The sequence below is a fragment of the Rhipicephalus microplus genome, chromosome 3 (genome assembly GCF_043290135.1).
Source record: "Rhipicephalus microplus isolate Deutch F79 chromosome 3, USDA_Rmic, whole genome shotgun sequence".
NCBI classification, from domain to species: domain Eukaryota; kingdom Metazoa; phylum Arthropoda; class Arachnida; order Ixodida; family Ixodidae; genus Rhipicephalus; species Rhipicephalus microplus.
The window spans coordinates 263,486,346-263,512,032 of NC_134702.1; the positions used below are offsets into that span (position 1 = coordinate 263,486,346).

The 25,687-nt window shown below is 45.5% G+C and overlaps 1 protein-coding gene across 1 annotated transcript in view; it reads right to left on the bottom strand.

Moving 5' to 3' along the window:
• Positions 1-809: 809 nt before the first annotated feature.
• Positions 810-25,687, bottom strand: part of Osbp (oxysterol binding protein) — a 51,084-nt gene continuing 26,206 nt past the window's right edge. Inside the window, exons 5-8 of the mRNA XM_037419806.2 lie at positions 16,718-16,822; positions 8,348-8,727; positions 1,955-2,096; positions 810-1,615 (exon numbers count right to left, since the gene is read on the bottom strand). Coding sequence (XP_037275703.1) covers positions 1,391-1,615; positions 1,955-2,096; positions 8,348-8,727; positions 16,718-16,822 — 852 coding nt within the window. The 3' untranslated portion in view covers positions 810-1,390. The remainder of the gene's footprint in view (positions 1,616-1,954; positions 2,097-8,347; positions 8,728-16,717; positions 16,823-25,687) is intronic.

The following is a 25,687-nucleotide window of genomic DNA, read 5'->3' on the forward strand; positions in this document are numbered from 1 at the left end:
GTGCGAGCCAATGAGAAAGGTTGGATGACGACGGACCTGGTCGCCGACTGGATCCATCATGTCTGGCGAAAGCGGCTTGGCGCCAGTTTGGGCCTGCGAGCGATGCTCGCGCTCGACGCGTTCAGGTGCCATCTCGACCAGCGGATCAAGAACAAGCTCGCTGCGTGCAATACGGACCTTGAAGTCATACCCGGCGGCATGACGTCACAACTTCAACCGATGGATGTCTGAACAAGCCGTTGAAGGACAAGATGCGGGCGCTTTACACCGACTGGCTGATCAATGAACGACATGATTTCACGCCAGGCAACAGGATGAAGCGCGCCTCTCTGCAAGACTTCGCTGCGTAGGTGAAGGACACGTGGTGTGCAATACCATCAGCCATGGTGATCAAGGCATTCAAAAAATGTGGCGTCTCGAATGCCATGGACGGTACTGAGGGTGAGATGCTTTGGGCTATTGACAGCGATAAGGAGTTGTCCGACAGTGACGAGGACTGACCTATTACGCGACTCGTAACGCCGCCGTAGTGGTCACAGTTTTAGCTACAGGGCTGGCTGTTTGACTTTGTGTTTTATCTTTTGAAACTTCAGTGCATCAAAACCCAAATACTTGTTCTCAATGTGCAAAAGTTGACTCCTACGGACTTTTTTTTTTCTCTCCCGTCGCGGAAAATGGGTGCACCTTACAATCGATGTCCTACTTTTTTTTTTTTGCGTCGCAGAAATCAGGTGCGGTAGAATCGAGTAAATACGGTAGTTGGCATGGCTGCAAGACAAAGTTTACAAGCCAAAAGAATATGCACATACTATAAAACCAAGAATTTTAATTCCCTAAAAAACAGAACATTCTCCAAGCGCATGTAGCAGTTCATATGATGCATATATAGTACAATTCTTTAACAACGACATTAAAAAAAAAGGCATGGAAGCGGTAGCACGTCAACAAGAAGGGGCCCCTTGCCCGCGTCGAAACAGTAGTTCACATCACAGAGCCACCACAGCTCCCCACGCAGGCAGGTGAACCGCACATTTCGGTCGGTCGGTCGAAGGTCAGCATTTCCGGTCTGACACTTCACTCCCACACCGGAGCAGATATTTATATCGCATCGCTATATAGAAGATTATCTTACTACGTGAACATCGGCGACCAAGCGAAAACTGGACTCGTAATACACCTGCTCACGTGGAATTGGCTTTCACGGAGTTCTTTCACGTGAACAATCACAAACGTTGCTCGTAAAGTGAACAAGTTGCAGTGGTCTGACTGGGGTGGGAGTTTGTCGAGATGCCTTGCTCGCAGCTGAGTGGCAGTAGAGTCAGCCAAAACTTGCTCTCTTGTCGAACCCGCCAGCATTGGCTCGAGGCATGCCCGCTTGCAAGGCCGCTCATTATAAATAGATGGAGGGACAGCGATCCCACTTGGACTGCTCCTTGCAGCCCCAGTACTCGTTCTGGTAGACGTGAATCGGGTTGCCCGTCACGGGGTCAGTCTCTTTGCGAAACCAGGCCGGCTCGTGGCCGACATACGGCCGACCTTGGGCGGCGGCAGCCTCGGCCTCGGCCTCGCGTTGTCGACGTGTGGCCCGCTGCTTCTCCTCTAGCTGTAGCTTCACCTGAAAACAGAGGAAGATTTAGGACAACCTCTGCGAGGGAAGTGCCTCGGAGATACTGCACTCTGTTTCCTAGAGTAGAAAGCAACACCCACCTTTTCTGCTAACTCATGCCACTGCTCATGATCATACGGTAATTTCGTCACTACAACAAAATCTGCAGAATCATCACTTTAGTTCATTTTCTCGAAACCTTGTGAAATTAAAATTAGGCTTTTTATCCGTAGTATTGTTTTCAAGACATTAATTTTTCAACAAAAAGTGAAACAAGATAGAATGATATCATAAGTATAAAACCAAACACCAGTACAGTCTCTGAATAATAGCAAGATGGGCGCCTACCTGATTGGCCTCGTCCCAATTGCCTTCCTCCATGAGGCGCTGGTCAGGTCGCCGTCGGCTGTCAGTGGGGGCTACACCATCTTCTGGCTCATTCAACTGGCAAGCTAGCACCGTGAAGTTGTACATACGCTCATACTCCTCCCTGCAAATACAACATGGTTCTTCAAGAAAGACATTTCAGCAGAGGCTGAGTATTGAATTTGCTAAACTAATCAGTCTCACAAGACACATAGTGCTTCAAACTACATCTTTGTAATCTTCTAATAACTACCGTGTAAATAAATAAAAAACTAATGCAGACATAATGGTCAGACAAAGTTTTGTCTTAAGACACAAGCATTGGCATTGCTAATCTTTGAATCTGCACAATTATCTGAGAAAAAAATTTGAAGCAGCTTAAGGAAGTGCACACAGCTGCACAGCCTGCATTAATTATTTCTTTCTTGATCATCCCCCTATAAAATGGGGTGAAATACTTGTCCATCCGTCCGTTTGTCCGTTTGTCCGTCTCTCTTTTTTGTCTTCATTTATTTCTATTTCTGTCCTCTATCCACTAGCGTTCTCGCTCAATCTCATCTTTGTTCCCTTTATTCTCTCTCCATCTAATTTTTTTATCTTTCTGCTTATCTCCATTTTTTTCTATCGCTTCCTTTCTATTTTTATCTCGCACTTTTATTCTTTTAACACGAAAGTGCTTTATGTTGGGGTCCACCAAGAATCCACCATAGCTGCACTGACCCATTACCATCTAAAATGTGACATTGTAAAATATGTACCAAGAAATCCAAAAAAAATTCCGCCATATCCACGAAGTGAATGATGATGAGTGGGCGAAGCTCCGGAGGTAAACCTGGTAAACCATGAATCCTCTGTACATTTTGCCCACTCGATTTTATTACATCGCTCCCCCTAGCGTACGTCGCCGCACTAAATCGAACGATTGCCTTCAACCAATGACACGCGCCATATGTGACATCATTCCTATTTTATAAGATCTCGCGTCTTTCATCAACTACAAGTACCGCTTTCTAGTTTATAACATCTTGCATCTTTTCATCATCAGCTACAAGTACCACCATCTAGTAAACACTACAAGAACTAAACGAGAGGTGGCTACATACAGGAGACGGTACCGCCATCTAGTGAACACTGCAAGAACTAAACTAGAGGTGGCTACATACAGGGGACGGTACCGCCATCTAGTAAACACTGCAAGAACTAAACTAGAGGTGGCTACATACAGGCTACAGGGGACGCACAGCCCACGCCCTAAGGAGCTTCGCCCCTAAAAAAAAGAAACTGACGGAAAAGTTCTGTCACGGGTATTCGAACCTATGACTTCTCGCTCTGCAGCCCACAAGGCAAACAGACTCGGCCACGAAGCACAAGTTGATTCTTTAGCAAGCTGAAGAACTAACTGAAGACCAATGGCGAGCTATTAATATGCAGTAAACTTTTGATAAACAGAAATAAATATCTTCAACAAAACTACTGATTAAGAAGAGATACTTCTCGTAAAACTTTTTCTTCAGATATTTGTGACAGCTCAATAAAACTTTCACCAGTTATAGAGTTCAAGCTCCTTTTTTCAAGTCAGCTTTTATTTTTTATGGCACATTTAGTTAATTTTTTGCAGACCATGCATTTGTTAAAACGATGCATTTTTGTGCAAGCTTAGACAACAATAGTAAGCACAAGAAAGCTCTAAAGAATAGCAAATGTTGCTACTAATGAATTGCAGAATTCAATAAAGCAAAGAAACATCGTGTAACATTTGTGTGCTGGCCTAGAAAAAAAATTCCAATGCTGAGTTTGAGTTTTACCATACTCAAGGAAGAACCTTCTGAGATTATCTAGCAGAATATGTTTTGGTAACCTGTAAAAGTTGTTTATTTCAATTCCGGACATGTCAAACTTTCAACATGCCAAGTTTCCTTGCAATCCGACTACGTAGAGCGTACAAATTAAAGTGCACAAGCTCTAAAAATGCGGAAAAATTGGCAACTGAGAAAAAGAGGTATGGAAGTTCAAATACATGTTTAATACTATACTTTTCAACTAATCTGCATGATATTCACGGAGAATGTCAGCAAAGCTATCTTGAAAACGTTGACAGTTTCAGAATAATCCAGCACTATATATTGGACCCTTAAAGCCTCTGCAAGACGCTTCCTCCAGACAGGCATTTTTTTTTTTTTTTCGGTACTGCGGCGATGGGCTGTTGCTCTCAGGCTCGTGCAAGGTTTTCGGTGGCGGTATGCACTTCTTTTTTGCAAATGGCGCTTCTTGTGACACACTGGCTTTTGAACATTAATGATTGTACAAAACCGCACAAGCTGCTTGTATCCGACGCCGATCGCATAAGGTGCAACCACCGACTTCACGCTCACAGCGAAGCTGTCCGGTGCACTGCCGCTGGCGGACGTCTCCTCGCTTCCACTGCATGACAGATACTCGCCGCTTGACGTGTACGTGGACGAAACAACAGTTGCAGCACAAGCGTCATTTCGATGCTAAGGTTCTGAAAACGATGCCAGTCCTTATAGTCTACTTGCCATTACGCGAATGCACAACTAGCACCACCCTTGGGGCATACTGCGACGCTGAAGAGATTCTGCATCGCATCGGTCTCACAAATAAATGTGCTTCCGTGTTCGCCCCGACACTTGTTTTTGTTGTCGAATATTTTTATCTTTAACCCTGAAGCACTGAGGAAGTCATTGACGCTAGGAATGAAGTTTGAACAATGCAAATCGCTGCTGCCGCGGCTAGGCCTAGCAGCAGATGAACCTCGCGCTGGCACTCACTACTTGCGTTTCGGGCCCCTTCCCTAGTACTGGTGCCGCGTGAAGAACTTCCGTGAACGAAAGTAGCGCTTCTTGGCAGCATCCATGACGCTGAAATAATAACTCAGGCGGTTGTGTTCGTCGATGTCTCGGCAAAAGCAGGAGAACGAAGAAAGCGCTCACATTCAACTGCACGGCGGAATGCTCGCAACCAATGGCAGGGCTCCAATTATACCACGTGACTTTGAAGGCCCACTTGCCACGCTGGAATGCAGTGGAAAAACGAATTTTTCGTTGTATGTTTAGCGTGAATGCCGCTCTGCCGAAATGGGCTCTGGGAGAACAGGATTAGGCCTACATGCCCCCAAAATTTCAAGAGCTGGCGGTGCCGTAAAGTGAAGTCTCACGTGGGTGAAAATCGGGTAATTTCGCACTTTCACGATTGATTGATATGTGGGGTTTAACGTCCCAAAACCACTATATGATTATGAGAGACGCCGTAGTGGAGGGCTCCGGAAATTTAGACCACCTGGGGTTCTTTAACGTGCACCCAAATCTGAGCACACGGGCCTACAACATTTCCGCCTCCATCGGAAATGCATCGCACTTTCACGAGCCACCGCGACTGCTTCAATTGTATTTTTTGATAACTTCCAGTTAATTTTCAGCTTTGATTTGTTAATATATTAAGAAGAAGGCTTGGTGGAACACAAAACACAAAAGAACACAAAATCGGCTTTTTTTAAAAAAATCGCAGTTCTTCGATCCGCATCTCCCCTTAAATGGAACAAGTGCATTTGATAAGATTGGTTTCATACTTGTATTCTACACCCCTGTTCATCACACAGTAAATGAAACTCCTGTCAAATGAAACAAATTTTTCTGGTCCCTTTAAATTCCATTTATTGAGTCTACTGTATACCACTTACCATTGGACGTGTTCAGAGAACTTCAGCCTGTTACTGCTATCAATGGTGCAAAGGGTGCACTTTAAGGTTGTCGTTTCACTTGTTGTGCATGCATCTCAACAAGGTGTGGTCACTCACGTGCACGCGCTTATCTTGAAATCGGGGTGGTTTGTACATCTTCGGCAAGTGTGCACGAAAAGAAGAAATGTAAATTGAAGGTTTGTTAGACAATATGAATGAGCACTAAGAGACAATGATGCACCAGAAGGGATCGAACCTGCCACCTTCGAAGGTCACAGGTTCAGATTTTATTTCTTCACATTTACATTACATCTAATAATGTCCCCTATACTTTCCCTTCGAAGGTCACAGGTTCAGATTTTATTTCTTCACATTTACATTACATCTAATAATGTCCCCTATACTTTCCTTGACATCGTTGCCTGTTAGTTCTCATTAGGATAGCCCAAATGTCGCAACAGCAGCAGCGCTGGCGAAAGGGGTGTGCTGCTCACACACTCAGCGAACACTTGTGACCATTGTTAGGTAAGGCTCGTCCTGTGTATTCTTGTGCATTTATTTTGTGCGTCCTTTGTGTTTGAGCAGAGCTGTGACAGCTGTTAGTTTGCACTAGCATTGAGTTTTGTTTTTGTACATACTTTCTACTCGATGAATGTGCTGCAAGTTTCGAGCATTCCCTGCAGTATTTGATGCACAGACTGTGGTGAAAGCTACGTCAGATAGGCAACCTTTCACAAGGACTCAAGCAGCACATATATGATAAAAGAAAAAAAGGAACTACTATCAAACATGCTGTCCAAACATGCAGAAGCAACTTGCCACAAAATAGACAGGCGTAAACCAAGGATAATGGGGAAGAGAAAAGAACTGGACATCTCAACGTTATTTTAATTCTTCAAGAGTCCAGACAATATTATGTGGGGTTTCACGTCCCAAACCACCATATGATTATGAGACTCAGCAGTGGAGGGTTCCGGAAATTCCGACCACCTGGGGTTGTTTAATGTGCACCTGCATTTGAACACATGGGCCTACAGCATTTTTGCCTTTGTCGAAAATACAGCCGTCAAAGCCGGGATTCGATCCCCCAACCTTCGGGTGAGCAGTCAAGCGCCTAATTACTAGACCACCACGATGGAGTCCAGACAACGGCGAACACACTTAATTGCAATGACGGAAACTTCCATACGTGTATCCACGTTGCTATGTCACATTTTAAAAAACACATAACCACACTGTCTGTGCTTTCGTTTTGCATTTCTGAACAAGACTTCCGAGCGGGAGCAAAGATGTTTGCGTTTCATTCGTGAATGGCATTTATTTTAACTATGCTCACCTGAGGTTCGTTTAGGTCACACCTAAATGTAGTACGAGTACACGGGTGTTTTTGCATTACACCTTCAACAAGATGTGGCTGCCATGGCACGAACCAAACCCACAACCTCAGTCATGGCAGTCCAACACCACAGTAGCAGTGACACTAGTGTATTGGCATCCAGGCAAGGACAAGATACTACATCAAGATCCAGTCAGATTACCAGCAGGTGGGCAATGCATTGTAAGTGCGCAGGCTGTTATGCTGCACGTGTCTTGAAGGAACAATGCCACTGCGGCGTTTGCCAACAGTTTCTCCAGATACACTGACAGAAAAACCTGGGTTCTCCGCTGCAGTGAAGTAGCGATTACGGTGCTCAGCTGCTGATCCAAAGGTCACAGGTGTTCGATCTTAGCCACAGCGTTCGCATTGTACTGTGCTATGTCGGCGCACGTTAATGAACACCCGGTGATCAAAATTTCCAAAGCTCTGCACTACAGCCTCTCTCAATCATATCTTAGTTTTAAGATCTCAAAACCCCTGATATTATTATAACACTATGCTCTTGTTAAACAGTACCAGAAGGAACCAGAAAAATGTGTTTTGTTCAACAGTAGTTACATTTATTCAGACAATTACAGGGGCTTGGAATGCAAGTACAAAACAGATCATATAAGAGGCAGTTGTTTCATTTATTCAGTTTTGTTTATTGGGAGTCTACTGTATTCTTATCATTACATTTCTGGCTTTACCATGCATGTTACTTTTCTAATGTCACATGTTTGATGGGCTAGCCTATTTTGACTTCAAATAAGCCTAAAGTGGTTCTGACTGTTGAGATGAAATAATTTAGGCAGCTTTGCACTAGTTTTAGCTTTCTCAATATACATTTTGATATTTTCATTGTTCTTTTTCTTTACGTCAATTATGGTACAAATGCTCAACTTTCATCTGTGCAATTTTTCCTTTTTTTTTTTAGGTTAACTATGGTACAAAGGCTCAACTTTTATCTGTGCAGTGACTAATTAAGATTTCACCTGAAAACCGCTTTCAGAGTACACTTCTTGCATATTATGACACCTGTTCATTTGAATATACTCCCTTTCTGCCTAACAGCTTCTTTCTAGTGTATTCAGAAACAAGAGATATGCAGTATTGCTTATTTTTTGGCCTCATGAGAATACAAGAAAGACTATTGCCTAAGTGAAATCAATATTAAAATCCAAAACAACTCAGTTTATTTTCATCATGTCTCGCCATAAAATAGCAGGAACATCTACACAACTCTCCCTCGACCAACTCTCAAAAAACTTCCAGTCATCGGCAACGAAAAAAGAACTTGAGTGCTGCATGACCCACTCACCCAGGCAGGCGGCGTTTCCACACAGGCCGTGGACTGGCAGACTCAATCACGGGCCGGCTTCCCTGGCTACCAGTCGTGGACACGACGCGTGCGTACTCCATCTGGCTGTCCCAGGTGCCCTGCAGCACCCAGACCGGGTTGCCATCTGGGTCCGACACAAAGCCCGTCACACGCCGGGGGGGCTCACGGGAGAAGTACGAGTACGGCTGGAACTTGAGTCGGGCCACATGACCCTTCTGGTGGTTGCGAATCTCCATGTCCCCCTGGTGGTCCACCCAGAGCTTGCCCACTATGATGTTGTGCACCACAGTGGTCACCTTGTGCCACGTGAAATGGCCGCCCCGCACCAGCTCCAAGTGCACCACTCCCAGCGGCACCACCTGTGCCACGCCACACCACATCTGTCTCAGAGCCAGCTGGCAATTAACCCCTGCTGCTCCAGATGCCTCTACAGACCAGTATGTTATGTAAAAGAAGAAAAAATTGGGGCAGCTAGCGGTGCTCAAACAGAGCCCTCCTCATCCCCTTCAGTTCCCTCCCTCTTGCTGCACTATGCTATGCTCCACCTGGTTAGCCAAGAGGTTACAGCACTCGCCTTCAGATTGTAAACCATCATCAGCCTGACTACACCTACTGCAGGGCAAAGGCCCCTCCCAAGTTTCACGAAGCAACCCAGACCTGCACTTGCCATTCCCTGCAAACATCTTACATCAACTCTGCCTACTTACCATCCCATTTCCCTGTCTTGTTTGCCTTCTCTTAAAATGCAGTCAGCTACACTTCATGACCAGCGCTATTCACCCTGGCAGTTCTATTTCTTCTTAACTTCAACGACAATGCTGTTAACGCTTGTTTGTTCCCCGACCCACTCTACTCTCTCCTTCTACCTTAAAAGCCAACTGCAACAAAATTGCACACACCGCAACAAGCCGATTTATAGGCACTCTAGCTGAAAACAATGCTGCCTGCCAAATTTCCCTTTCGAAATGCAACTAGTTACCCCCCCCCCAAAAAAAAAACACTCGGCAACAATGCAATTTTCGATACAGGAACTAAAAAAAACAACGCCATTACAGATGACCGGAAGTCAGGAAGACAGCAGCTCAAAAGACCAACTGATGCAGGCGAAGCGTCTCCTCTGCGTTCCGAAGTATGCACTTTGATGCCACGCCCCAGAGTTTTCTCTTGAAATAATAACATGCACCGTGAAGGATACACATTGCAAAAGCTCGTTAAAGCCCGTAACTTAATAATGGCTGCCCACTTGGCGCCTACCGTCTTGTCCTACTGTCTTGGTTAAGTCACTGGTTCACAATGAATGATGCTCCTCACTTACGCTTCCAATATTCTTGCTTTGTTGATAGACTACGAATGATGAGATGACATTGTTTTCAATACTGATGCTCGCTCTAACACACTACCATGTCTACCAAAAGAATCTCTACATATCTGTTAACATGTCTGACTGCCCCCCAAAACTTGTCCAAATGCCCCCCAAAAACTTGTCTGACTGCCCCCAAAAACTTACATTAAACCTATCACAGCATAATCAGTTTTCTTAAGATATGTTTATGGCATTAAATTGCTTTGAACTGAGCACGACAACACTTCTGTCGAAGTTTGCTACTTTGGCTCTTCGCAACTAGAAGCAAGCCAGTCAGCTTTAGAGCTTTGATTACACGATCACAGACGGTGCAGCTAGTCTAGCACTTTGCGGTGTGTTGTTTTATAGTTTTTTAAATGCGAATGCATTTCTTAGTCTGACTATGTCAGGCATCCGTCCGGATCCGTCCACCACTCTGTCCCATAGCAATAGCTGCGGTGCACGCTAGCTTCTAAAACTGGAAATGCATACCGCGTTTCGCTTTACAGGAAAATGTCACGTGTGGCGAACGGCGCTATTGTTTGCACGGTGCAAGTAAGAAAAAAAATATATTTTTAACGCTGTGTTCTCACGTGCGAAACACCATTATTGACACTACGCGATGCATTCACATTTCTTCATTGTTCCCTTTGGCGAGGTGGGGACTTTTTTTTTCTGAAGTAGCGTTGTGCTGATATTTAGCGAACATAACACACTATTGCAAATATTTTACGCTATATTAAAGCTGTAGAATACGAATACATGTCTTCGCCGGTGCTTCTCTAAAATCCGGTCGGGCCTTCCCGCTGTTGTGTTGGCTGTGGCTGAATGTTGAAGGCACTGCATCAGAATTCAACATCCTTTTCAGTTTCAGCAGTATTTTGGCGGAGAGACAATGGTCGTGTTTATATTTGTGATCACTGAAGTGTGCCGCGTAAAGCACCACGCTCTTCAATACATCTCATTCTTTTCACCTCACTCTGATAACCCGCCATTTTTGGAGCTTCATGTCAGTGGGTGTGGAAGCACAGCAGTGATGCAGCCGCTTCAATCGCCATTCTGTTTTATCGTGCAGGTAGATTGTCCCTTTTCACTGAACTGTAGAAAGTCAAGCGATCATTGTTTACTAGTACATCCATGCCCACACGTATTGTTTTATCTTGGTTGCGAGTGTGTACATTTAGCGGGGTTACTGTTTCTAGCGGGTGATGTGGAATTGAATTCTGGGCCACCCAAAGAAGAGACAAGCAAAGGAGCACAAAGAACTACTTTCCTTGATAAAATTCCTGCATAAAAATGGTGACGCGAATCACAGTGAGGTTATGGCTTCTCTAGACGCCATCAAAGAAGTGCAAAGTTTACTTGAAGAAAAAATTTGTGACATTCACAACAGGCTTTCTTTGGCCGAGGACAGTATGCGCTTGAGTGGTGAAAGTTCGAGTGTGGGAGTAACACCAGCACTGGCAGTGTTAGGTGACCAGCTGAATGAACTAGAAGATCGCTCCCGACGCGATGTATCTGGTCCCGGGTATATCGAACTTGAATATATCGAATTATTGGCTACATCGACCGGTCGAAAAATCCCCTTGAAGAACACATGTTAAAGTATAGGGCACAGGTGCACGTATACCGAACACTTGTAGGTTGACAGATTCAATATATCGAAGGTGCGCCGCGCCAGAACTGTGACACTGATCACAATTCAGTGTCGTTCCAAAAAATTTACGAACCCTTTTCGTGGGCGCGTCGAAAATGTGATCGCATTGCTTCAATAAGTTCGCACAGCACTTATTCAGTCGCGTTTCAAAAGAATTATGGATCCTTATTGTGTGCACATGCGTAGAGAATGTGACTGCGTTGCTTCAATAATGGCGTATTTGGTTGACCGCTCTGGTCCTCTGGCTTACACTCACCAGATGCAGAAGCAGCTCAAAATCAGAGAGCGAGAGGCAGCGTACGAACCGAATACATCAGCAATCTCAGAGCACCCAGAGCAGCTAAAGCGTGCCTATAGCACTACAATGCAGCCAGTGCGGGAAGCTGTCGGGTAAACAGTGCTGATCAGTTCCGTGGATATCTACAACATGTTTGACCTTTCCTATATTTTTTATTTCGCTCTCTTCGACATTTCTGGATGTAGCGAAAGCCTTCTGAGCTCAGCACATAAATTTCACGATTGTACTCGTCCGAGCTGCTACCTTCAAGGCAAATCACGGGGCTGCCAGTAAGCTGCTGTAACAAAAGCATTGACGTTTGCACCGCCTTCGCTAGCCACCTCATTAATCGACATGGTGCGTTTACGGCTTCGTAGATGTGAATTCACCCCACACACGCTCAAAAAGGCCACTAACAATGCACGTGCACGAAGTACTATGTGGCCGACCATGCCCCCTTCCGAAATGCACGCTCACGCGCGCTCCTCACCTGGTTCACCTGCCGGCAGCCACGTGATTGGCCGGCTTGAGTCACGCGATCCGTTCTCCCAGTCAGATCGTGCCTCATTCTAACTTCGAAGTCGAAGCCGTTGGGAGCGCTCTGAGTCAGAGGCTGACGCCTGAAAGAACCAACCAAAGGTAGGTAGTCCGAGTGCTCGAATTCTACCAACCGAAGGCGCAGCCACATTTCAGAGCCCTCCAGAGCGCTCGAAAATGCCCAACCGAATACGCCATAATTTGCACAGCGCTCGCGAGCGCACCTGTTTGCCTGGTGTGGTATTCAGCTTGCAAGGTGTGGTAAAGCATTTTTCAATAAGTATGCCAACAGCTTGAACTACCAAATAAAACTTACACGATAGTCTGCACTGACTGCTTTGGCACAATGTGCATTCTCAAGGTAATCCCGCACTCTGGCATGCAGTCCCCAAGAACACAGCCGTTGGGATCTGTTTCCATCAACGCCCTTTGCAACAGTGGCTATTTCCGATCTCAAAGGCCATGCATTTGCGAATTGTCCACCCCTGGCGGTCCTTCTTTCCATTTTTTTTTTTTTTTTTTTTTTTGCTGCTTGTTTAAAAAAGCCCAAGTTGCATTGTCACCAAGAGAGCATGTTTCAACAAGAGTAGGACCCCGTTGCAATCGTTGCTCTTTTGTTTGTGTTGTGCTGGCTTAGTGTTCTGTCACTGGCTCGCCGCTCTCACGTTTCCGACTTGTGCGCAGCATTTCTTGGCCCTGGTATCCATAGACGCGAAAAAACGTAAAAACTTAGACTTGGGGACCAAAGCCGACATCATTCGGCGAGTGAAGGTAGCAGAGAAGAAGTCGATGGTCACAGAAGCTATCAGCATTCCTCGGAGCACACTGAGCATGATTCTCCGGAACAAAAGCCGATGTAAAGGCGCGGGCTGCCCAGTCATGCCATTCTAAGGCTTGTCGCGCGCGTGATCCTGCATACGACAACATTGAAAAAGCGCCGTACGCGAAGTTTTTGGAAACCAGGACGAAAAACACTTTCGTTGGTGGCCCGATGCTAATAGACAAGGCGAAGTGGTTCGCTGCAGCCTTGGGGCTGGACGACTTTACTGGTGGCACCAGTTGGCAGCAACGCTTCAAGAATCGCTATGGCATTATTGGGAAGACCTTCTTCGACGAAAGTGGCGCGACAAAGAGCCAGGACATGAAGAAGTGGCTCTCCGAAGAGTGGCCGAACATTCGAGACAGCTTCTCGCCGTCGGACATATACGCCAACGAAACGGCGCTCTTCTGGCAAATGTTGCTGAACAAGACTTGGGATCTTAAAGGGACCTCTTGTCATGAAGGAAAAATGAGCAAAGTGCACGTCTCGATCTTGCTCGCGACGAACATGGATGGCTCTTGCAAGCTGCGGCCATTCCTTATCGGCAAGAGCAAGTCGCCGTGATGCTTCAAGAACGCAAAGAGCCTTGTGGTCCGATACGCGTTCAACAAAAAAGCATGGATGACGCAAGACCTCTTTTCCAAAGGAATGCGTGCATGAGATGCCGAATTAGAGAAGGCAGACTACAATGTTTGTCTTCTGGCAGACAACTGTTCAGCACATCTTGTGGTCAGACATCTCAAAAGGATCACAGTCAAGTTTTTGCCGCCCAACACCACGGCGAGGCTTCAGCCTCTCAAACAAAGCCGCATTAAATTTTTTAAGTCAGATACAGGCGACATGTGGTGCAGAGGTTCCTGATCAACTTTCAGTGATGGGTCGAACTTAAAACCGATCTCGTCGGAGCGATACAAATGGTAACCGGCGCTGTTAAGGTTGGAAGAGGAAGGTCGCTGGAGTATACGAGAAACAAAACAGGTTTATGGCACCATTTACACATATTTACAGCAAAGAAAGCTTAGGGGTTTCCCAAACCACGAGCGTGGTGGTTGAACGTTACATAGTTCAGAGCGACGTCCAGCACTCTGCGGCGTCGTTTTAAACCCTGTCGGGCTCCTCCTCTCCGAGTGGAACACCAATCACACACACACAACAGGTGAGGGGGACGAGCATGCACGGTCCACGTGAACATCCAATATTGAGCCGCGAACACTGCACTGAAAGTGGCACCAGCAGGGCTCTTCCTCGTCGTGTGTGTGCCGCTAGTCGAGAGTTCCCACGATCCTGACAGCATACATCAAAGGATCCGCCGATTTGTTCGCTTAATTATCGGGGCGATTTGCGGCGGCCGCCACGGTCTCTTCCAAGGAAGATGCTGTCTTTGTTGTCCTCTCTGGAACTGTTTACGATGTCGTGGCGACACGACGTCTCATGCTCCGGCGAGCAAGGACAATGCCTGGCGGGCATAGGCAGTCGGCCGGTCGGCTACTCGATTGAGGATTAAAAGAGCGCCGCTCGCCCGTCAGCTCTGGCGCCGGTCACGCCAGCTTCCCCGTCGCTCGATGAGTCGCCGAGGGCATCAGTCACCGCTTCTGCTCGAAGAGACGACAAAAGGGTCTGTAGTTGAAAGTCAGGAACTCGCCTTCGCTTGTCACATGGTCTGGGTAATTACTCAAATCTTCGACAGCGTCTGGCAGACTGGGTGCCGAAGGGATTGAGAGCCTCTCCAGTGGACCGGCTTATGCACCATGACCTCTGCCCAGATGAATTTCCAGGCCAAACCTAACAGCGCATGGAATGGAGCCAAACAAGCCACAATCGTGAACTGCTTCGGTAAAGCTAGCCTTCTAGCTACATCTGACGACATTGGGAGTGACGGCGATGTCACAGCAGACGACGACGGAGAGTGCTTTGAGGATGAATTTCACCAGCTTTCTGCGTTTCCTGGTGCCATCGCTTATGGGGCAACAGCGAGCGATTTCGTCAGCGCTGATGATGATGTGCAAGCCGTTTCGGCCCGCACCGGCGACCCGTACCGATGCAGAAATCGTGGCCGACGTCGCCAGTGCCGATGAGGCTGACCAGAGCAGCGACGATGATGCCGACGACGCTTCGACGCAACCTTGGACCGCTGCAGAGCTTGCGTCGGCATTTAGCTTTATTTGCCGCTGTTGTGGTGCTATGCAAGGCCCTGGGCTTGCCTATGTGGAAAACCCCAACAATATTGAGGATGGCCTCATGAATTTAATAGCTCAGACAAAGAAGCAAGCCAAGCTCACAGATTTATTTCGGGCCAAATAAAGTGCAGTGGATTTCGTGTTTTTCTTTTGATATTCTGGGAAAGTCAGCAAGTGGAAGCTTAGCACGGTCTTTATAAACCGCTCCGAGACTTGCAGCACTTCAAGGTAACCCTTAAATCGACATTATATTTCGAATTATCGATATATCGAACTATTTTGCGATCCCCCTCGAGTCCCTTATTACACGTCACTGAAGACACTGCCTCCGAAACATGGACCCAGTGTGAAAAAAAAAGTATGCAGTATCCATAGTAGAGAGCTGAATCTTGACCTGAGTGACGATGACGAACGCATATCTCACGTGCACAGGTTGGGAAAATACATGCCAAAAAAATTCCAACCTGTCGTAATTACATTCGCATCTTTCAAACTACGCGAGAGCATCTTGGTTGCTAGAGCCAAACTCAAGGATTGTGGCGGCTCAGTTAACGAAGACTTCTGTGCGACTATGAGGAGTGTGCGTAAAAAGCTTGAGTATGGAAAGCAAGCAAATAGCAGTTCTCAGCATATTATAAGAACTTTATATGAACAAAAAGTGCTTTGTGTACTCGTGAACAACCGATAGCATCTGTGAATTGGAACCCGGTAGAGACGAAAGCGGGCACGACTCTCTGTCTGCCCTTGCGTCTACAGAGGCCGTTGCTTGTCTTAGCTCAAATGTCAAATGATGCGAACCCGGTTTCAGCTAGCGCATCGTTTCTACTATCAAATGTCAGAAACATAATCGATAAGCGAGATTCATTATTGGCTGTCATCGAGTTGTGTTTCACAGATGTTGTGGCGCTCACTGAAACGTGGCTTTCTCCACTGTAACCAGTAGGGAACTATTTGATTGCGAAAAAAAGTACACCGTCTATCGCTGCGATTGTAGTAACGGAAAAGGGAGACGTGTGCTCATAGTGTCAGCCGATAACCTAGAGTCACACATGATACCAGTGAATACTTCCTTAGAACTAGTTCTGGGTGTCAGAAGACGATTCAAATCGGGAGAATATATTAAAGATGGTGTAGAGACTTCTCGCATTATCATTATCATTTGTCTCCGAAACCTTGACACTACTACAAAAGCTGCTAAAGGGAGGGAGGGGGGAAGAAGGGCAATATTAATGGGTGTTTTATCTTACACGGCATTCGCTAGAATAACCAGGCTTCAAGGCCAGTATGTTTCTTATTCTTCATCCTTCTCTCGTGTGGCAACCTAGATGAACGCATACCAACTTGTTGCGGCTTCCATTTATGTACGAACAATGCCTCTCAAGCAATGTGATACCCTTTATAATGCACCCATCAAAAATTTTGATTAATCAATTGAAACATCACATAAAAAGTGATTAATCAAATAAAGGCTAAAGAATTTTAATTGACTATCTCCACCATTTTTACACCAGTTTGACACAAGAACAGGGCAGTGCTCACCTGCAGGTACTTGCCGCGGAACTTGCTCGACATGGAGAATTCTTGCCAGCACCGCCAGCCACGACCCTCACAATGCTGAGCCAGCATCGGTGGGTGGTGGCTCACCTACAGCACAACAAACTCATGTAAGCGAGACATGCCATGGCCATGTGCGTGTGCTCTTGCAGCGAATTCACTGATTTGAAGTGAACCCCATAAACTCAAAGCTAGACAGGTCGAACATGTGCTTACAACACTTCCCTGGTCTCTCTCTTTCACTGGCCAAGTTAGTGTTGGTACGTACAGTCTCTAGAAAGCCGAGCAGAATTCTAATGATGTTTGTGCGTTCAACTATTATTAACACTGCGCTGCGTGCTTTAAGCTGACGAGAGAAAAGCAGATCCTGTTCAACATAGAAAAAAAAAGCCAACTAGCAGTTTGATATAGGACTATTTCCTATTAACTTAATACAGAATTGGGCAACCTAAAGCCCATACTATATGAAAGCACTCATGTTCCTTGCTTCAACGCCTGTTATCTTGTATTTGCATAGTATAAGAGTACATAAACCATCATGTTAATTTCCCCCCAGCACACAGCTTTCGGCCACCTCCTTGCTTGCTGGATCATATAGTTGGCACTACAGCTCGCTACAGCCACAGAAAAAAGTCATTGCAAAAAAGTTGGCTATGAAAGACACTTGGTGATACGAATGAAAGGTGAATAGTTTGTTTAACTTTGCTAGACACAACCTTATCGGGGAAATGGCAATAAAACTCACAGTTGAGATAGCTTGTGGGATCAATTCACATGAAGATGCATACACAGTCTATGCTGCATATGTACAACTTGTCAAAATAAGAAAGTTTGATACATCATGTCATTAGATAAAACACTTATAAAGTATCTACCACATTTTCAATTTGAATGTCAGAGTGCAAATTTGCTTCATGGCCCTCTGATTCATGGTATTGGAAGGAAGGCAGCTTCCCAACAATACTCTCTCATTTTCACTCTTTTTGTCGGTGGCAGTGAGGGTTACATGCAGGGCCAGGTTATACACAAAAAAACAGAGTACTATCAATGTACACAGAGCTTCAACATCTCCATATGCAGCTGTGTGTACTCGTTTGGTGCCGGAAGCCTTTATTCTGCTTTGACCCTTCTGTCGGCCTTATTTTTCAGTCGCACTGAGCGCGCTCCTAGAAATGCTCTGCTCAGCAGTGAAGTCGTATGTCTCCACAGTTGACTGTGATGATTGTCGCCAACTTTACAGAGAAGAGCACGCCCTTCTGTTCCACAGCAACCATTACGTCAACCAAGCGGGAAGAGGTCAATCACAAAAGGGTGAACGACAACGAGGAGCTGCGATAGAGAACAGTTTCAAGGCTGCAAACATTGTATAAAAAAAACGTCTGGTACCTCATTTAGCAGCTCCTAACGTCGAAACTGAAAGCACGTTTTCAAGTTCTTTTTCCAAGAGTAAAAAAAGTAATTGCAATATTGATATGTGGGGTTTAACGTCCCAAAACCACCATATGATTATGAGAGACGCCGTATTGGAGGGCTCCGGAAATTTAGACCACCTAGGGTTCGCATGCTGCACCCAAATCTCAGCACACGGGCCTACAACATTTCCGCCTCCATCGGAAATGCAGCCGCCGCAGCCGGGATTCGAAGAGTAAGAAAAGTATCTCTTTCGTTTTTTTTTTTTTTACATACAAGGAACGTGCGTAAAGGAATCTTTATAACTTTTATATAGCTAAAAAGAGCAATTATTTGAATATATTTTGCTAAATAAGCGAAGGAAACTGTAGAAAATCAGCGGGCTAAATTATAGAGCTCTTGTTGTCCACCGATGCTACAGTAGACTCCCAATAAACGAAACTTAAACGAAAATGCCTCATTAACGGAACTAAATGGGATCATATGGCTGGATTTCTATGTGTTGCGTAGTAAAATTCTTCGGTTAATCGAAACAGTGCTTACTGGTCACCTACGGTTAAACGGCACAAACTCTAAACACAGCATAGACTCACTCAGGCCAAAGGTAGTATCACAACCATGGCAACACTTTGAGACAAGCCAATTCAGTAGCCATTTTCGCTTGTGGTGGCTGTGGGAGTCGAGTTGGCTAGTCAGTTGTGTGTAAGGCCTATTTGTGCAGCTAAGTGAGGTAGATCCCGGTCTTATTTCAGCCGGATGGACAGGAAGCGGCCGCACCATGCACTCTAGCTTGAAAAAAAGCTGCAAATTCTTCAGAAGCTAGATCAAAGTAGCCTGCCCAAGACGGAGGTGGCGAAAAAATACATCTCGAAATCACCATCTATGCGGATGCGAATGCGGACGATGCCTTATGAACAACTCGAAAAAGTTCTTTTTCTGTGGTTCAAGCGTGCACCGAGTTCCCAATTTGCCCATAAGCGGACCGATTCTCGACCAGAAAGCTCGAAAGATCGCCATGTAAATGGATGTCGAGAACTTCGTCCTAAGCGACGGATGGCTCAGCCGCTTCAAAACACCCCACGGCCTAGTCTTCAAAGCAATCTCAGGCGAGAGTGCTGCAGTCAACGGGGACATTTGCACCGACTGGCAATAGGCACGGATTAAGGAAATTTCGATGAGCTTTGAGCCACGAGACGTCAACGTTGACGAGATGGGTCTTTTTTATAAGGCGCTTTTATCAGACTCTCACCTGCAAAGGTGAAGCCTGTAGTGGAGGAAAACACAGTAAAGATTGCATCACTGTGCTGGTGGGTGCGATCATGGCAGGATATGAGAAATTGAAGCTGTTGGTAACAGAAAAATCAAGGCACCCACGTTGTTTCAAAGGCGTTTGACACCTTCCCGTTGCGAACCATGCGAACGGAAGAGCGTGGATGACCATGGCCGTTTCGAAAACTGGCAATGGGAGGAAGACGCAAGATTTACGGGGCAAGGCGGGAAGGTTGTCTTCATCATGAATAATTGCCCAGCCCACGGTCAGGTTGAAAGACTCCAAGCCATCACTCTGGAGTTCTTGCCAGCCAATGCAACAGTAGCGATCAAGCCGATGGATCAAGGAGTTATTCAGAGCATTAAAGTTCATTATCGCAGACAATTGCTCCATCGAATGCTGCTTTGTGCAGGCAGCGAGAAATGCAGCAGCATAGGTTATTTGCCAACTATCCACATTTTGGCTCGTGCCTGAGAGCAAGTGAAGGCAACAACAATACACAGATGCTTTGATCATGCTGGCTTTCAAGTTATGGGCAGTACCAGCGCACAAACTCATGGGACAAAGAGAAGAGACACAAACAAGCGCTGACTCTCAACTGAAGAATTTATCGAAATATACAAGTTATCTAAACACATAGGATAAATGTGCACAGAACATGCGCAGAGGGACAGCGAACATGCGCAGAGGGCCATATTTCAATAAATTCTTCAGTTGAGAGTCAGCGCCTGTTTGTGTCTCTTCTCTTCGTCTCGTGAGTTTGTGCGCTGGTACTGCCCATAATGTATCACCACCTAGCCCAACTATCAGTCCTGGCTTTCAAGTGCAAGAAGCAGTACCTGATGAAGAAGAAAGCCCTGCTAATGCCGACATTGATGCAGTATTCAGTGAGGTCGTGCCGTCTGCCCCTTTCACGCTGCAGGACTACGAATCAATTGATGAAAATGTTCGTACGTGTCGTAAGGAGACTGTCGAGGAAATGATTGTCGAAGTGCAAAATGAGGATCAACAGTTCAGCGATGAATGTGATGACAATATTGCCAGTGTAGTGGTGCCACCAGAACAATCAGCTAAAGAGGTTGTTGAACGTTTGCAGTGCTATTTTGAGCATGCGGCTTGTCCAGAATTTTTGGCTAGTTTTTCAAACATGGGTGCGTACCTTGTGAAAAAACAACGCAAGCTTGCCAAACAAACCACCCTTCACTCCTTTTTTTCTCCTACTCATCCTCATAAGTAAAGTGAGCTTTGTGCAGTTTGATTAAAGTTTTTCATTCACTAAATGAGTGTACTTTGCTTAAATGAAACTTCTGATAAATGGAACAGTTTTATGGATCCCTTTCGAATTTCGTTTAAGAGGGGTCAACTGTATTATGGCACATCAGTGGACAAAACCGGATGTCATCAAGGGCCTGTGTTTTCAAAGAGTGAAAGGGTCTATACTGTCGAGTGCTCCTCAACTGAAAAGGAAGCCCTGTCTGCCTTTTGCTGGACAAAGGAGTATGAAGGGATATTCAGGTAGGAGGCTGCATGGCTCAATCCGCATCTGTGAACTTTTAATATAAGGGCGTGGTCACGAGTGCTAGCAAGTGCTAGTGCGTTCGCTCTTTCAGCAGGAATAAGCAAATGGCTCGTTTACCCTTCCACATGATATGACACCACTGTAAAAAGCCTGTTTTATTTTCCCGAAAACAGCCGTATTCCCATATACTTGTGTTTCACAGTTCCGTGTGTTCAGATGAAAAAGAGTTAGCTGCACCCATAGTTCATTATGGGGCTGGGAGCTCCTATCGCACGGTGTAAAATGTGAAGTCTTCGAAGGGTTTTCCGACCATAGTACTGTTGCCTCAAACTTGGCGTGTTCTCCTCGAAGACCCGAGATCAAAGCTGTTTTGAACTTTCTTAACGTTGATGAAACTTCCGTACTGGACACTTTAGCCTCATCTTTTGAGCAATTTAAATACTGTACCAAATTTTGCAGTGTAGATAAGCTCCTTCTTGAGTTTTGTGACAATGTCTATCAAAATGTGGGCCACACAAAAATGTTAAGTGGAACCCCTGACACCCAAGCTACCATAAAATATTACCCAATTCACTCGTCGCATAAAGCACTTACGTAAGAATCGTCATTCCGAGTGTAATTATAATGCTTCTTGAGTTGACGCATTGAAAAGTAAATAGAAGCTAAAATCAAGAGACAAGCAACTACTACCTTAGCTATGCCTGCGCTCCACTTATGAAAAAAAAAAAACAAAAAAACATCCAGGTCCTAGAGGTCGATTACTTCTGCGTCGTCTATGTTCTCATTGTTTATTCTTGATGGCAAATTCTCAAATCCGGAAGCTATAGCAGAAGCTTTTAATAATTACTTTGAATCATTTTTTTTTTCTACCGCTAACGGCATCTCTCTTCCATTTTCTGTTTGCAGAGCACTATTCGCTCTTTCTAATCTTGATTTGGGCTCCTCTGAAGTGCATAACCTGATAGTAATTTTGAAGTTACGATGCACTCTGGCCCAGACGGTATGCCAAACATATTTTTAAAGTGGTGTGCTAAATATCTTACTGTATTATTTAAAAAGTAAATATCTGCAACCATTCTCCAACAGTGGAAATTAGCAAACGTCGTCTTAAGTCCGGAAACAAGCAAGAAGCAAATTATAGGACAATATTTTTGCTTTGTATACCAGCTTCACACTTTTGGAGCATATTATCAACAAATACTATGTACAATACATAAACACACACAACCTATTTTCCTGAAGCTACACAGTTGCTTGAATTTACGCACGACATTGTTGCTTCCCTTAACAACTGAAGACTAATTTATGCCATTATTATCGAGTATTCTTGGGAATCGGACATGGTTCGACATGCCAAACTTCTACCTTCTTTACAATTTTGCTGACAACAAGCTGGTTGATTGGATAACAAATTACTTGCGATAGCTCCTGAAATTTGTTACGTTTAACCATGCAAAGTCATCCGATGTACAGATCACGCCAGAGGAGCCTGAAGGTTCAGTGCTTGGGCCGCTTTTGTTTAATATTTGTATAAGCGACGCAGCCGAGATTATCAGTAACACCCAAATTAAATATGAATTGTATGCAGACAGCGTTATCTGTAAAATCGTCTCTAATACTCAAGATCATGATGCCCTGATTACAGTTTTTGGCGTCGTTTCTTAACAGGAGCGAAAACATGGCAATTGTCTAGTAACTGCGAAAATGCCATAGTCATGACATTTTCGAGTAAGAAATGGCCTCTTCATTTTGCATATATTAATGACTGTGTAAGTCTAGTATGTGTCATGGGGTTCAAATAGATTGGAGTAACTCTCCTAACAAATTTAATATGGCACAGTATTTCGGAACACTGGTATCTCCAACACACATTAAGCAACTATACAAAAGAATCCGGACGGACAGCGCATAAGATTATGGCTAAACTTAAATAAGCGTCCGTTGTTTGGTGACCTGACCACAGACGTGAATGTGATAATCTGTTAGAAAAAGCAATGCTGCTTATATTTCGTCGCGTTGACCAATGTTTCTCAGTACTTCACATGCGCATGTTTTATCGCTGTAGCCCCTTCGGACATCGGTGGACTTGCAATCATGTCATCCTCCGGCATAAATATGATAGTTGACACAGGTTCCAGTGTTTTAGCACCCATATCCTTCGTTGCATCTTCTGCTCACCGTACCCGGTGATTTGATTCTCTAAATATTGTGCCCATTAGATCAATCATGAATTGTTTTCATTTTCTTTTGTTTGTGGTTTTTGTTTCTTCGTGGAATGTATTTTTTTCTGGAATGAGCTTGATGAGGATCTGTGCACACTCGGTTCTGAGCAATTGGAAAAAAAAATTGCATGAACACCATCACCATTAGGCTGACTATGCCCACTGCAGGGAAAAGGCCTATCCAATGATCCGAAAAACAACCTGGTCTAGTGCTTCCTGCTGTGCCGTTCCTGCTGTGCCGTTGCAGGTATGCAAAGGTTTTAATCTCATTGGCCCACCTAACTTTTTGTCTCCCCTTCGTGCGTTTGCCTTCTCTGGGATCCAGTCAGTTGCCCTAATGACCAGCGCTTATCCTGCCTACGTGCTACGTGCCCGGCCCATGTTCATTTTTTGTTCTTGATTTCAACTATGATATCCTCAACCTCTGTTAGTTCCCTGATCCACTCTGCTCTCTTCTTCTCTCTTAAGGTTCAATCCGTTATGTAGAGTTTAACGTCTCAAAACCATCATATGATTACGAAAGACTTTGTAGTTGAGGGCTCCGCAAATTTGACCACCTGGGGTCTTTAACTTGCCCCCAAATCTGAGCACGCAGGCCTACAGCATTTTCACTTCCATCGAAAATGCAGCCGCCACAGCCAAAATTCGATCCCACGACCTGCGGGCAGCAGCCGAGTACCTTATCCACTAAACCACCGCGGCGGGGCTTCTCTCTTAAGGTTATACCTATCATCTTCCTTTCCATTACTCGCTGCGATGTCCTCAGTTTAAGCTGAACCCTCTTTGTAAATCTCCAGGTTTCTGCTCCAAGGATATCTACCGGCAAGATGCAGCTGTTTTATACGTTTATCTTGAGGGTCAGTGGCAGATAACAATTTAACATGAATTTTGTTAAGTTGTATTTTTGAAAGTGCTGGACATTTGTATTTACACCTGGTATGTCAATAAAACTGAAAGAGCAGTACAGTCGATCCCGGATATATCAAACTCAGATATATAGAAGTATTGGCTATGTCGAACCGTCGAAAAATCCCCTTGATCTTCCTATGCAAAAGTATGGAACCAGTGAACCTGTATATCCAACTCCCACACAGCGGCCGGGACATCTGCTATATCGAACACTGCGCCACGCCGAAGCCCAGAAAGTGCATTTTTTACTAGCAAATATTGATCAATTTTAGGCCGCATTCTGACAAGTTCCGATCCTTTTTCACGCGCAGGTGACGAAAAAATGATGTCATTTCATCACGCTGATCTGGTTCGCTGCGCGGTACTTGCGAGTACAGTTAAACCTCGTTATAACGAAATTGGAGGGCCGCCGCTATTTGCTCGTTATAACCATTATTTCGTTATAGCCATAGCGGGCATTTACCCCAAATATTATGCACTGTACTTACCCCCAAAAAATAGCGGGCGAAATAGCATCCCGCCGCACGGTGGTATGCAACAAAATAACCGCATTCCCAAATAAAAAGGAAAAAGTCATGCACCTGTTTTAATGCACTTCAAAATACACAGCTTGCATTTCAGGCAGACTTAGCTGCAAAGAAGTCCGTAATTGGACGTTGATGCACCTTCTTGATGCGAACGATGGCTGGCTCAGCTGCGGCCGCAATGTTCAAGCCATCTTTGCTGCCCTCATGAGCGCCGAAGTAGCGACGCAGTAGGTTCACCGCATCTAATGCCTCCGACGACGTCGGCACACTTGTCTCCTGTTCGTCGACCGAGTCATCGTTACTGATTTCGTTACAATCACTGACCGCGCGCACAATATCGCCATCCAGGAGCTGCTCCGTTGCCACCACTTCCGAGTCCGCACTCACATAGTTGCAAAACGACTCGCTGTCAGGCACGACACCGGCGACACGAAGTGCCGTCCATGATGCAGCGACTTCGTCTGATGTGGAAAAACCGTCCGGCACAGTGGGCTCGTCTGATGGCTCATTGCTGGCGTCTGGTGCGGCGGCAAATGAGGCGTGTCGAAAGCAGTTTGCAATCGTGGTCGCCGTCACACTCATCCACGCCGCCTGAAGCATTTCGAGCACAGCGTACAAGTCAACATCAGTGTCTCGCTTCATCCTCATGTTGAGCAGGAGCTTGTCTATCACACGCTTGCGGTAACCTGCCTTCAGCGACATAATCACACCTTGGTCAAGCGGCTGTATTTTTGCTGTGCAGTTGGTGGGAAAAAACAGCAGCTCGATGTTTTGAAGCACGGCAGCGGTATGGTGGGTGGTGCAGTTATCTGAAACAAGGCACACCTTGTGGTTCGCCTTTGCCAGCTTCTCGTCCCATTCGCAAAGCAATTTTCAAAAATCTCCCTGGTCATCCAGGCTTTGCGATTGGCTACGCACTTGACTGGGAGCTGCCTCTTCCCTTTAAAGCAGCGAGGGGATGCACTTTTGCCAATTACAAAAATTGGCAGTGGCAGCTTCTCAGAGCCGGTCACGTTTGCAAAAAGTAGCGCAGTGATCCGCAGCTTACTTTGTTTGCCGCCATGGCACGGCTCGCCTTTGAGGGCTAACTTCTTGTGC